We start from the raw sequence: 12777 nt of genomic DNA, 5'->3' as shown, positions 1-12777 counted from the left end.
TTCAGTGGGGTGTCTTTTATGTGTGAATATGGTGTTGCTGTGAAGCAAGAGTCTAGCATATTCAGAAGATGCAGGCTCTCCCACATGATTGACAGCTTTCTCACTATTACTCTTCATTGGAAGAAAGATGCTAGTCAGCAGCAGTTGGACGGGAAGAACCTGAAGATCATGAATACACAGGACTCCTAGTTCACAGCACTTATATGGTATTACAACTAATAGACTGGATATTTTACAAAAACTATATCAAAATGACACATAAATGCAAGGGCGGACTGGCCATAGACCCTACAGGGAAATTTCCCAGTGTGCTGATGTCCAGAGGGCCACCAGAGCCCTCCCTTGCTGGCCAGGTACATAACGATTTGATGCTCTAAATATCAGTTAATGCTAGGAATATCAGGTACCTTTGCACCTGGCCAACAGCCACAGGTGCCTTCCTGAACTCAACTGTATTGTTGTCATCAGGATGGTGATACAGTGGAATACTGTGGTGAAGGTGGTGGCATTTTGTGCTGCACTGTGGTATTTGGTTCTGCTGTAGTGGTATTTTGTAATCCAAAGAATACAAAAGAAAGCAAACGGCACTCACCTAAAATCTTTGCAGCTTTATTGTAGGTTAAAACAAGATGGATGCGGGCACAGCACAGTCAAAAGGCCTAAAGATTTTTAGTGAGTGCCGTTTGCTTTCTTTTGTATTCTTTGGATTATTGCATATACTCATCATATACTGAGCACCACCAGACATCACGAATACATGTTGCAGTGTCCGTAATTTTGGAATAGACACCTCAAGCAGTGCCGACTACATTCTTCTTTATTTTACATGTGAAGTGGTATTTTGTATTGCAGGTCCCACCTACTTGTATTGTCCCGGTCTACTTGTGTTGCCTCCCCCTTTCTGTCAATTTGGACCCGTCTACAACTTGGGCCACTTTTAGTTTTTTCTCCAGGGCCACTTTAAGTTCCCAGTCCACCATGCATAAATGGCACACCGATGGAATCATAATGTCTGTCACTTCTTCATAAATATGGTAACGGGATCCTTTAAATGATTAATTAAATAAAAAACTATTTGTATATCAACTTGCCTGGTCCAATTCCGACTTTTATGATGTCAGCTCCAGCAAGAATGAGCTCTTCCACCATTTCACCTGTAACCACATTTCCAGCCTATAAAATAATTAGGAATTTAAATACAGGAATAGAAATCCAGTTTACAATCTTTGCCTTGTAAACAGCACAAAGTAAAGTGACAAGCCTACTGGACTACTCGGCAAACTAAGAAAATGTAAATATATGTGACATAAATATCATCCAGAATACTATGTAAGAGTATCCGCATTAAAAAGTACGACACCAGTGGACCGGTTCATAACACAGTCCGAGAATATACAATAAATTGAATATTGTCAAGGTCGTTATAAGTATATTAAACCCGCTCAAATCTGCTCTTACTTATACCTTGACTAACTTTATGTCTAACAATTTACATTGGTTTCAGTTTGTTTAGATTATTGCATAAGGTATAAAGACTTCATCATCAGTACTTCAGACTAGCAAGATCTGATATAGAGGTTTTGAGTGTGTGTAGGATCAGAGAATGTGACTGGTCAAAAATGGTCTTACCAACACCTATGTACAATGAGAGATCTGCATGTCCTTGCACCCCTTACTGATACAAGCTAGATCTCAGCTTGGCATATATGTGGTGCATCAGAGATGAAGACCAACCTTTGTTTGCTCTAACTGTCGCAAGTTTCCAACTCTCTAAAGTTTTCTTTATAAGTCCTCATATAAGGCCAAGTGAAAGTCAACTGATTGGACTCTCTGTTTGAGCAGTGACTGTTTAATTCTACATATTGTCACTTGTGAGCCATTACAATGTACGTTAAAGAGGTTCTCCAGGATTTTTATATTGATGGACATTCCTTAGGCTAGAACATCAAGATCAGATCGGTCAGGGTCAATCTTCAGGCACCCCCGCAAATAACCTTTTATGCAGTAACTCTTTTGCTGTAAATAAGCACCAAAACTACAAAGCTCTGTCCACTGTGTTGAAGACAAAGGTTACTGCAGTGTTACTTCCAATCTGGGGTAAGCCATCAATATAAAAATACTGGAGAAACCCTTTAAATGAACATAACGATGCCCTAACGGTAATTTTTCACTAATTTTTTTACTAGTTGTTTCCATTCTTCAGATAAAGATGGCCACGACTAAAGAAGAGAATTGTTTATTTGGGAGACACCTATCTCTCCTGAAAGCCCTATAAACACATACAGTATGCTTGTTTCAACTGAGCGTCTATTTTTATTTCAATGTACATGGAAAGTCAAACCTTCTGGCAACAGTTTGTCTACGGTAGAACAATGGATTGGGCATGTTGAAATCTAAAGATCTGAACCCTCATTTCCCTGACACCGGTAATTAGGGGAAAGTCAGAAGTGTGAGTGGGTAATTTTTCTCAAATTTTTTTATAATCTATAATTTGTATAATTTACTTTTGTTAAATAAAATATATATTTTTTAATTATTAGACGTGTCTCGACCTCAAGATGTCATAATTTCCTAATGTTGTGTGTGCTTGTTATATACCTCTGGACATGTGGCATGAATGTTTTGGCTAGGCTCAGTTTTTCCCTCAAGTCAGACATATTCACTAAATTTCCTAAATTAAGTGCATCAATGATTCTTCATGGAAGACAGTGACTCACAGTTTATGTGTCAGAGGGTGCAAACAAACCTTAAAGGGTTTCTGTCACCTGAAAAATGGGTATTAAGCTGGCTGACTTTAGCGATGTGCTAATGTCAGCTGAACATAACTGTATTAGTGCCATCTCACTGCCTGGAGCCTTTATTGAGAAAAAAAACTTTTATAATATGCTAATTAGCCTCTAGGAGCCAGAGGGGAAAGGGGGGGGGCGTTGCACCTGCTCCTAGAGACTCAGTTTGCCCACCTCTTTTTACGCCCCCTTCTTCTCTTGATTGACAGGGCCAGGCAGTTTCGCCTGCGCCGAATACTGAACGGTGCGAAATTTACATTGCAGACAGGGCCGGAGGCAGGAGACTAACGATGCCTGCCCCTATCAATCTAGTGTAGCAGGGCATAGCCAGAGGTGGGAGAACGTAGCCTCTAGAAGCAGGGGCAACGCGTCCCCCCTAGAGTCGAATTAGCATATTCTAAAAGTTTGTTTTTCTCAATAAAGGCTTTAGGCAGCGAGATGGCACTAATATAGTTATGTTCAGCTGATATTAGCACATCGCTAATGTCCGCCAGCTTAATAGCCATTTTTTAGGTGACAGAAACCCTTTAAACATAGGCACTTTTTGAGACAAGCAAATTAATATAAACGACACTTGGAGTTTTTGGAAACTAAGGGGGTCTTAATAACCGATATATCTGGCAGTGGATCCGCTGATGTTATGAAGAGGCGTCTAAATGTAAGACAGCTTCCTAGCTTTCTTACATTTAGACCATTTTCTATGCCAAGCGTAGAAAATGATGAATAGCCAACCTGTTCCCTTCCCCACCCATGCTGGGCCCACTTTTTTAGACCTGATGTGAGCGGGGAAAAGTCTCAGATTGTATCGCAAATAGCCTTTGCGGCACAATCTGCACCAGAAATATGCCTAATTTAGGTGTATTTCTGGATAATAAATGACCCCCTAAGTATTTATTTTTATTTCAAACTATTTGATAATTTTATGCCTTCACTTATTGAATGTTATTTATTATAACAGCATATGTCCAGTGTATACAGTAGGGTTAATACAAAAGGGACCTGTTACTGTTTGGAGACACCCATCAAAGTATACATCTTACTGTACTGAGTTTTGTACTGAAACCCAATTAAGTTCAAAAATCCCATTATGTGGCTTTCCAGTAGTAATTGATTGCATTCATGAATATCCAGCCTGATGATCATTAGAGTCCATTAGTGGTTTAAGAATGAAATTCTACAGAGACAGTGAGGTAATGGTTCCTCCACTACTCTCTACACACATTCTCCCATTAAAGTAGACAATGGTAACCGAGAGGTAGTCAGCAGAGAATATGAAAAATGTCTCTGCCTGTGAATGCAGGGCTATTTTAGTAATAGTTAAAGGGACACTTCCATCAACATTTTTTACCACATTAACAACCTATATGTGAATATTCTATGTAATAATAAAAAAAAAAAAAACAGTTGAATTGTTTTCTGGATATAATTTTTTTCAAGTTGCTCCATTTTATTTTACTTCCTTTGGCTCTTTGACTTCCTCTTTGTTTGGACATTCTCAGTCAGACCATCACTGTAGCCAGAGAGAACCCCTGTGGTGACTCAATTACAGCATCCCACATTACACCTATCAATGCAATACTCTGTGGACATCTTTATCTAGGTCTGTCAAGAGAACATTAGAACTGTCATATTTTTATCCCAATCTCCACCTACTCCTCATATCAGTGGCATGCTAAGGGAGAATGGGGGGCAGTCCACATTGGGTGCCGGCTCTCAGAGGGTGCCAGAGCCCAGAAGCAATGAGTGCTTCCATCAATACAGATGGAAGCTCTCATTGCTTGAACGCTGAGAGCTGCGGTCCTGTCTCTCAGCTTCCCGCGCTCCTTCTCTCCTGCACTGAATGTTGAAGCAGGAAGACTTCTCCCTGCTCCACCATTCAGTCTGCAGACACAGATCGTGCTGCCGGCCTGTGTGGGAGGAGCCTGCAGCCCGGGAATCTGTATAAGCTCCGCCCACACAGGGCTGCAGAACGATCTGTGTCTGCAAGGGAGAGCTAGATGTGATCTTCAGGAACGGGACAAGGTGAGTAGGTAATGTGTTTTTTTTTTTGTTTTGTTTTTTAACACAGAGGAGGCACAGGGGGCTTTACTACTGTAATGGGGGCACAATAGGCATTTCCACTATGGAGGGGGCACAGAGGGCATTACTACTACAAAGGGGGCACAGAGGGCAATACTACTACAAAGGGGGTACAAAGGGCATTACTACTATTAAGGGGGCACAATGGTCATTACTACTATGAAGGTGGCACAATGGGCATTACTACTATGAAGGGGGCACAGAGGGCATTACTCCTGTGAAGGGGGTGGGCATAACTGTTATGGGGCTCAGAGTAGGCATTGTATTTTACATTTAGTCGTGAGACTATTGGTTGCCTACTCTTGACGTACACTTTTTGATTTTTTTGGGTGTTATTTGTAGTAAAAATTAACTTTTATTTATTAAATTTAATAATTAGTGAATGAACTTATTGCTAACCTACTTAAATTATAAATTTAAAACTTACACTGGTGGACCTGAGCAGTGCTTTTCTGAAGAAATTAATCAGTTAATCAACTAGCAGCCGTTTGACAATGGTGACTGTAGCTTAATTCAGCTAGCTGGTTGCTTTTTAGTATGCTGAATTGGATATATGTATCCACTTGTTGCTACAGTAATTCATAGCATTGTTGGTGGGCTGCTTGATTTTGGTGCCTATTGGCGCCGTATTGTGGCGTGATTAGTACTGCAGATGCTGCGGTGACTGCCTGCTGCCTGTCTTATCTCCTGGATTGATTCGTTTGGCAGTGCAGTCTCTCGCTGTGCTGCCTTTTGGCGATGCAGTCACCTACTGCACTAGGTACTAGCTATTCTATAGCACACGCTCATCATGAAAGGTCCTCTGTGTTCTAAAAACCTAAATGCTGCCCCCCGACATGTTTCGCCATGGATATGGCGTCCTCAGGGGATCGGGCAGGCTGTTACTGAGTTTGTGAGTACAGAGAGGGAGAGGATCGCAGAGGATTTCTCTTCTTGTTCACATATGAAAATTAGTATTACAGTGAGCGGGGCCCGGTGCGATAGAATACAGTGACTGCACCGGGCCCCGCTGCCATTTCAACACCAGATGCCGGCCCCCAGACCCTGTATTGGGGGTCATTCACTCACAGGGACACTGTTATGGGGGGGATCTGTGGATGACACATATATAGCATAAGGTGCTATATATGTGTCACCCACAGTGCCATCCACAGAGCCCCCACGACAGTGCCATCCACAGAGCCCCCACGACAGTGCCATCCACAGAGCCCCCACAACAGTGCCATCCACAGAGCCCCCACGACAGTGCCATCCACAGAGCCCCCACGACAGTGCCATCCACAGAGCCCCCACGACAGTGCCATCCACAGAGCCCCCACGACAGTGCCATCCACAGACCACCATTAGTTCAAAACCCACCAAAAGCACACCTTTTGGTTCAAAATATTTTTTAATTTGGCTATTCCCCACCCCTCTTGTAATTGTTCCGCTACTTGTGGGATGTGCGGGCATGAGTTCAGTCAGTTCGGTGCGCAATCCCGTCCTGCAGCGCGTGATCCCGCGAGACCCGCCGCTGTAGGTCACGGGTCTCGCGGGATCACGCGCCGAAGTGACTGAACTCATGCCCACGTAGCCCTCAAGTAGCAGATCAGTGGAACAAGTACAAGGTGGAGGGGACTGCTTCTAACAGAGGCTCACTAATGGACGCTGAGATTAGATCACCCCATACGAAAGCATTGAATCAATGCTTTCCTATGGGGAAAAATCTGACCCTGGAGGTCATCATGCAGAGTGTGAGGACGTCCAGTGTCAGATACCGGACCAAAGGTCTGTTACTCCAGGAAGCCCTCAGGTGGCTGCCGGCCACTAGAGGCTGACTTATTGCTGGAACGTAAACAATGCAGTTTCTCTAGAACATTGCAGCTCGATTTGCAAAAGGGACACTGTACCCAGACCACTTCAATGAGCTGAAGTGGTCTGGGTGCCTTTTGTGTCGCTTTAACTTTGAAATCTTATTAAAGGGTTTCTACCACCTCGTTTTGAGAAATTTAGCTGTCAGACACGAGCGATCCGCTAGTCCAGAGGAGATGGGCGGGCTTGAGGGATGCGCTGGGCGGCATTTTGTGAAGGTAGACCGAGCCTCTAGGTGCTGAAAAGACGCCCGCATAGCACCTAGAGGCTCATTAGCATATCGATAAAAGTTTGTTTTTTATGGAAATGGCTGCACAAAAAGCTATTATAAAAGCATTGTTTGGTAGAGCAGACCGGATCGCTAGTGTCTGACAGCTAAATTTCTCAAAACGAGGTGGTAGAAACCCTTTAAAGATTGTGTAGGGTGTGGCTGGAGGCGGGGCATGGAGGCGGGACAAGGGTGGGGCTTGCAGCAGAACATGGGTGGGGCCTGTAAGGGGGCCCTTGATTTATTTTGCCCGGGGGCCCTGAGGGTTCTCAGTCCGCCCCTGGATATGGCATTGCCAAAATAAGAAAGAAAAACAGCCAAAAGTTCTAAAATAAAATAGGTTTTCTATGACTATTTCATACAAAAAATACCCCTTCCTGATGGAAGTCTTACTTTAAACAGAGGCAATAGCTTTGAACCATCTAACAGAAGCACCTATGATCTGGAAACAGATCAAACAAACTAATATTTAAAGGGGTTGTCTCACTTCAGCAAATAGCAATTATTATGTTGAGGAAGTTAATACAAGCCACTTACTAATGTATTGTTATTATCCATATTGCTTCCTTTGCTGGCTTGATTTATTTTTCCATCCCATTATACACTTCTCGTATCCATGGTTATGACCACCCTGCAATCCAGCAGTGGTGGCCATGCTTGTACACTACAGGGAAAAATGCCAGTCTATGTGCGGTCTTTACCAAAGAGGCCGGCATTTTTTTCCTATAGAGTGCAAGTACGACCACCACTGATGAATTGCAGGGAGGTCGTAACCATGGAAACGAGCAGTGTATAATGTGATGGAAAAATGAATCCAGCCAACAAAGGAAGCAATATGGATAATAACAATACATTAGTAAGTGCCTTGTATTAACTTCCTCTACATAATAAATGCTATTTGCTGAAGTGACACAACCCCTTTAAGGACAAGATATTTAAACTTTCTGCAAATCAATCTGGCAGATAAATGTTCCAAGAATCAAAAAATAATTATAGATTTTCTTTTCCAATAATTACCCCCAATTAAATCCCTTCAGTTTATTGTAAATAATCAACCCAATCAGTTTTCTCATCAGCCTCTGAGCGTCCTGGCATTTCTGACATATTGCACTGTAGTGACATTCAAAAGAAAGTTAATATGCAATATGAATCATGAGGAATAGGGAGTGTCCTTTTGGCACATGTTTGCTGGTGTGTTGACCTTTTGTTATAACTTGCATTGAAAAGCACTGCCTGTTAGGTTGTTGATACAACTGAATTTAGCAGAGAATGCTTAATATGACATACACATTTCTTTACAATGGAAGCCAATGGCAAGTGTGTGTTAGGGTCCATTCACACGTCCGTATAATGGGTCCGCATCCGTTCCGCAAATTGCGGAACGGGTGCGGACCCATTCATTCTCTATGTGCTCTCCGCATCCGCATTTCCGGATCGTGCTCCCGATCTTCCGGTCCGCGGCTCTGGAAAAAAATAGAACATGTCCTATGCATGTCCGCAATTGCGGACAAGAATAGGCAGTTCTATATGGGTGCTGGATCCGCAATGCACTACGGACGTCAGAATGGACCCTTAGGGTCTATTTACACTGTATATACAGGGTATGTCGGAGGAATATGTAAGCAGGATACCTCTGATGGAAGCCACTAGTGTATGCCTCTATATAGGCATATGTACTCCAGCATACAATGGCTCTCACATATACAGCAATGTATAATTCTTTTCCTGCATGCCTCACTATGCTATTCCATACAGTTAAAAAAAATGGATACAGTATGTTAGCCTATGTAACAGAAGCTTAACAGTATAGATAATACAGATGCATGTATTTCTATTGCACACAAGCATGTACCATATACCCTGGAGCTAGCTTATAAAAGCTTCTGGAAAACTGTAGGTCTTGTCAATGATAAACACTCAAGTCAACAGCTTCATTTTAGATCTTTTTTGTTTGCAATACAAAAGGTTCAAGTGTACCTACCATTTCCTTTTTGAGTGGTCAGATCTCGGATTTTTGAGCTTCAAATCCCCTTCCTGCCTTCCACTAGGGGGAGCTATGGAGCTTACTGAAGACAGGCTTATTGTAACTACAAATTGCAATTGTCTAAATCTTCCTTCAGGAAGTTGCATTTCACCATAAGAAAGAAAATAATTTAACCAGTTTTTTTCAAAATAATATATACTACATTAATAATATATTACAATAATTTGAGCAATACCCATGTACAAACCCAGCATTAGGAAGCAATTTAGGCAGTGATGTAAGGTAACTTACCATAATAGTGTGGTATGGAAATTTGGCATGTACAGTCTTCACAAATTCTACAAAGTGTTCGGAATATCCATTAGCTACATCCAAGCAAATATATTTAATGAGAGGGATGGCTTCCAGGATGCTACTCAGCTTGTCAAGATCAGCTTGACTACTTCCAGAGCTTGCTGCTACGTGCTGTAGTGGAACACAATAAAATTAGAAATGTCTGAAGGTAAAGGTCTCGTCGCAGCAAAAAATAAATAAAGCTAGAAGTAACCGACTAAACATTCTTTCATACGTTGTTGGAAGTAATTTTACAAGCTCACAAGATATACTGTAGTTTCATGTAAAAGTCTACCTAGGAATTAAAGAGACTGTCCAGTTACATACACTGAACAAAAATATAAATGCAACACTTTTGGTTTTGCTCCCATTTTGCATGAGCTGAACTCAAATATCTGAAATATTTTCTACATACACAAAAGACCCATTACTCTCAAACATTGTTCACAAATCTGTCTAAATCTGTGTTCGTGAGCACTTCTCCTTTGCTGAGATAATCCATCCCACCTCACAGGTGTGGCATATCAAGGTGCTGATTAGACAACATGAATATTGCACAGGTCTGCCCACAATAAAAGTCCACTCTGAAATGTGCACAGTTTTGTGTATACGCCGACCCAGAGCATCCCAAACATGCTCAATGGGTGACATGTCCGGTGAGTATGCTGGCCATGCAAGAACTGGTATGTTTTCAGCTTCCAGGAATTGTGTACAGATCCTTGCGATATGGGGGCCATGCATTATCATGCTGCAACATGGTCGTGAATGAATGGCACAACAATGGGCCTCAGAATCTGATCAATAAAATGCACCTGTGTTCGTTGTTAATAACATACACCTGCCCATACCATAACCCCACCGCCACTCGATTCACAATGTTGATGTCAGCAAACCGCTCACCCACACAACGCCACACACGCTGTCTGCCATCTGCCCTGAACAGTGAAAACCGGGACTAATCATTGAACAGAATGCCTCTCCAACATGCCAGACACCATCGAATGTGAGCATTTGCCCACTCAAGTCGGTTACGACGACGAAATGCAGTCAGGTCAAGACCCCGATGAGGACGATGAGCATGCAGATGAGCTTCCCTGAGACGGTTTCTGACAGTTTGTGCAGAAATTCTTTGGTTATGCAAACCGATTGTTGCTGCAGCTGTCCGGGTGGCTGGTCTCAGACGATCATGGAGGTGAACATGCTGGATGTGGAGGTCCTGGGCTGGTGTGGTTACACGTGGTCTGCGATTGTGATCCCGCTTGGATGTACTGCCAAATTCTCTGAAACGCCTTTGCAGACAGCTTATGGTAGAGAAATGAACATTCATTGCATGGGCAACAGCTCTGGAAGACATTCCTGCAGTCAGCATGCCAATTGCACGCTCGATCAAACGTGGCATTGTGCTGTGTGATCAAACTGCACATTTCAGAGTGGTCTTTTATTGTGGGAAGTCTAAGGCACACCTGTGCAATATTCATGCTGTCTAATCTTCACCTTGATATGCCACACCTGTGAGGTGGGATGGATTATCTCGGCAAAGGAGAAGTGCTCACTAACACAAATTTAGACAGATGTGTGAATAATATTTGAGAGTAATGGGTCTTTTGTGTATGTAGAAAATGTTTCAGATCTTTGAGTTCAGCTCATGCAAAATGGGAGCAAAACCGAATGTGTTGCGTTTATATTTTTGTTCAGTGTATATAGTTAGGCCACTTAGGGCCATGTTCAAATTTCACCTAGAACACACAACGAGGCAGCCATAGCTTTTGTTATGATACATATACTGCCCTATATCCACCATCATATACATGTACAACGATATATGCACTATATATACTGTACATCACTCACAGGTAAATGGTACAACAATAAAAAATTGGATGCAGTAGAAATTATTCTTTAATCCATCCTTGTTGTATTTGGTGACCATACATCCACTTTTTCACAGAAATGTCCTCTTTCTGGGACCTAAAAAAATTGACCAGCCAGGATTTATAGATGACCAAAAATGTTGGTGATTCTCATGTGGGAAGGGAGGGTTTGGGGGGTGCTGTCAGGTGGGTGCTATAATCTGCTATGGTGCAAGAGCTAAAGGACCTTGCCCAGTTCCATCCTTCAACAGTGACCAGCTGTAGCAGACAGGCTATGCCCTCTGAGAAAGGACATGCCCCGTTAGCTGCCAGCTTGAAATAAGTCTAGCAGAGCACATGAGACAATAAATGGGGAGCTCTCTGGATCCATGTGAGGTACACGACTTTTTCTGGCTTTGTTAGAAAGAGTTTGTCATGTACTATATGAAGTTGCATTTTAATTTTTAACCCTTGGAAGCCAAAAGTAGCAGTAATTCAGTATATAGTCAAAGAAGGGAAGCTGTGGAGAAAAATGCAGATGGATGGCTGTAAGGGTTATTGTGTTCTAATGGCACATGTCTATATGGAAGAGACTAATCAGCTATACAGGAGATTACACTCCACCCCTTCCACTACTTAGAGTAGTGTTGGTGTGTAGGGGTATCCGGTAACTAATGTGAGGTCCATATCAGGACCTACTGCCTAGGTAGATAGAAGTTGGATGTTCATGAACTGGCTGACACCCAAGTGTAGGGTTGAGCGAATAATATAATACTCACCTCATCCATTTGAGGGTGAAGAGGCTGCCGTAGCCATCTTGATTGAAGATCCTGTGCAAAATCTTGTGTGCGGCCAGTGTGATGGCGTCATCACGCACCACACAAGATTTTGCGCGGAATATTCAATCAAGATGGCCGCGGCAGCCTCTTTGCGCTCAAATGGATAAGGTGAGTATTTTTTTTAACTGATTGACCCCTGAAAGCCATAATTTTTATCTCAGATGCCGCGATCAGTGTTGAACGTGGCTTCTGAGGGGTTCAATGAAATCATTGCATCGACTACTTACAAAGAAATATGTTTTGTGATGAAGTAATTCATCGCAAAGCTAATTTCTTTATGAAATTTGGCAAAGCAGCCAAATGGAATTATAGTAAACTTCGCTCATCACTACCCAAGGGCAAGTGTATGCATAGAACTACACAAAAAGCACAATGTGGTGTGAAGCCCCCTTCTTCTGGCAAAACACCTGAGCTGCTGCTGTCACTATTGGGGAAGCAGACAACTCCAATCAGAGCAATCATTGTAATGTAACCACTGGCTGTTAGAGTTTCATCAGTGAGTCACTTAAGAGAACCAGAGATGCTGCTGAACAAGCTGCAACTGCAAGTATGAGGGCAGAGAAGTTGCAAAGGGGGCCCAAACTTAAAGGGGTTGTCTCACTTCAGCAAATAGTATTTATCATGTACAGAAAGTTAATACAAGGCACTTACTAATGTATTGTGATTGTCCATATTGCTTCCTTTGCTGGCTAGATTCATTTTTCCATCACATTATACACTGCTCGTTTCCATGGTTATGACCTCCCTGCAGTCCATCAGTGGTGGTCGTGCTTGCACACTATAGGAA

General features: G+C 42.5%; 1 protein-coding gene across 1 annotated transcript in view; it reads right to left on the bottom strand.

Moving 5' to 3' along the window:
- Nucleotides 1–12777, bottom strand: part of GMPR (guanosine monophosphate reductase) — a 92380-nt gene that overhangs the window by 56028 nt on the left and 23575 nt on the right. Inside the window, exons 4-5 of the mRNA XM_040432995.1 lie at nucleotides 9260–9433; nucleotides 1092–1173 (exon numbers count right to left, since the gene is read on the bottom strand). Of these exons, the coding sequence (XP_040288929.1) occupies nucleotides 1092–1173; nucleotides 9260–9433 (256 nt within the window). The remainder of the gene's footprint in view (nucleotides 1–1091; nucleotides 1174–9259; nucleotides 9434–12777) is intronic.

Source organism: Bufo bufo, chromosome 5 (genome assembly GCF_905171765.1).
Source record: "Bufo bufo chromosome 5, aBufBuf1.1, whole genome shotgun sequence".
Taxonomy (NCBI): Eukaryota; Metazoa; Chordata; class Amphibia; order Anura; family Bufonidae; genus Bufo; species Bufo bufo.
The sequence above is the reverse complement of the archived record's forward strand: the minus strand, read 5'-3'. Positions and strand labels throughout refer to the sequence as shown.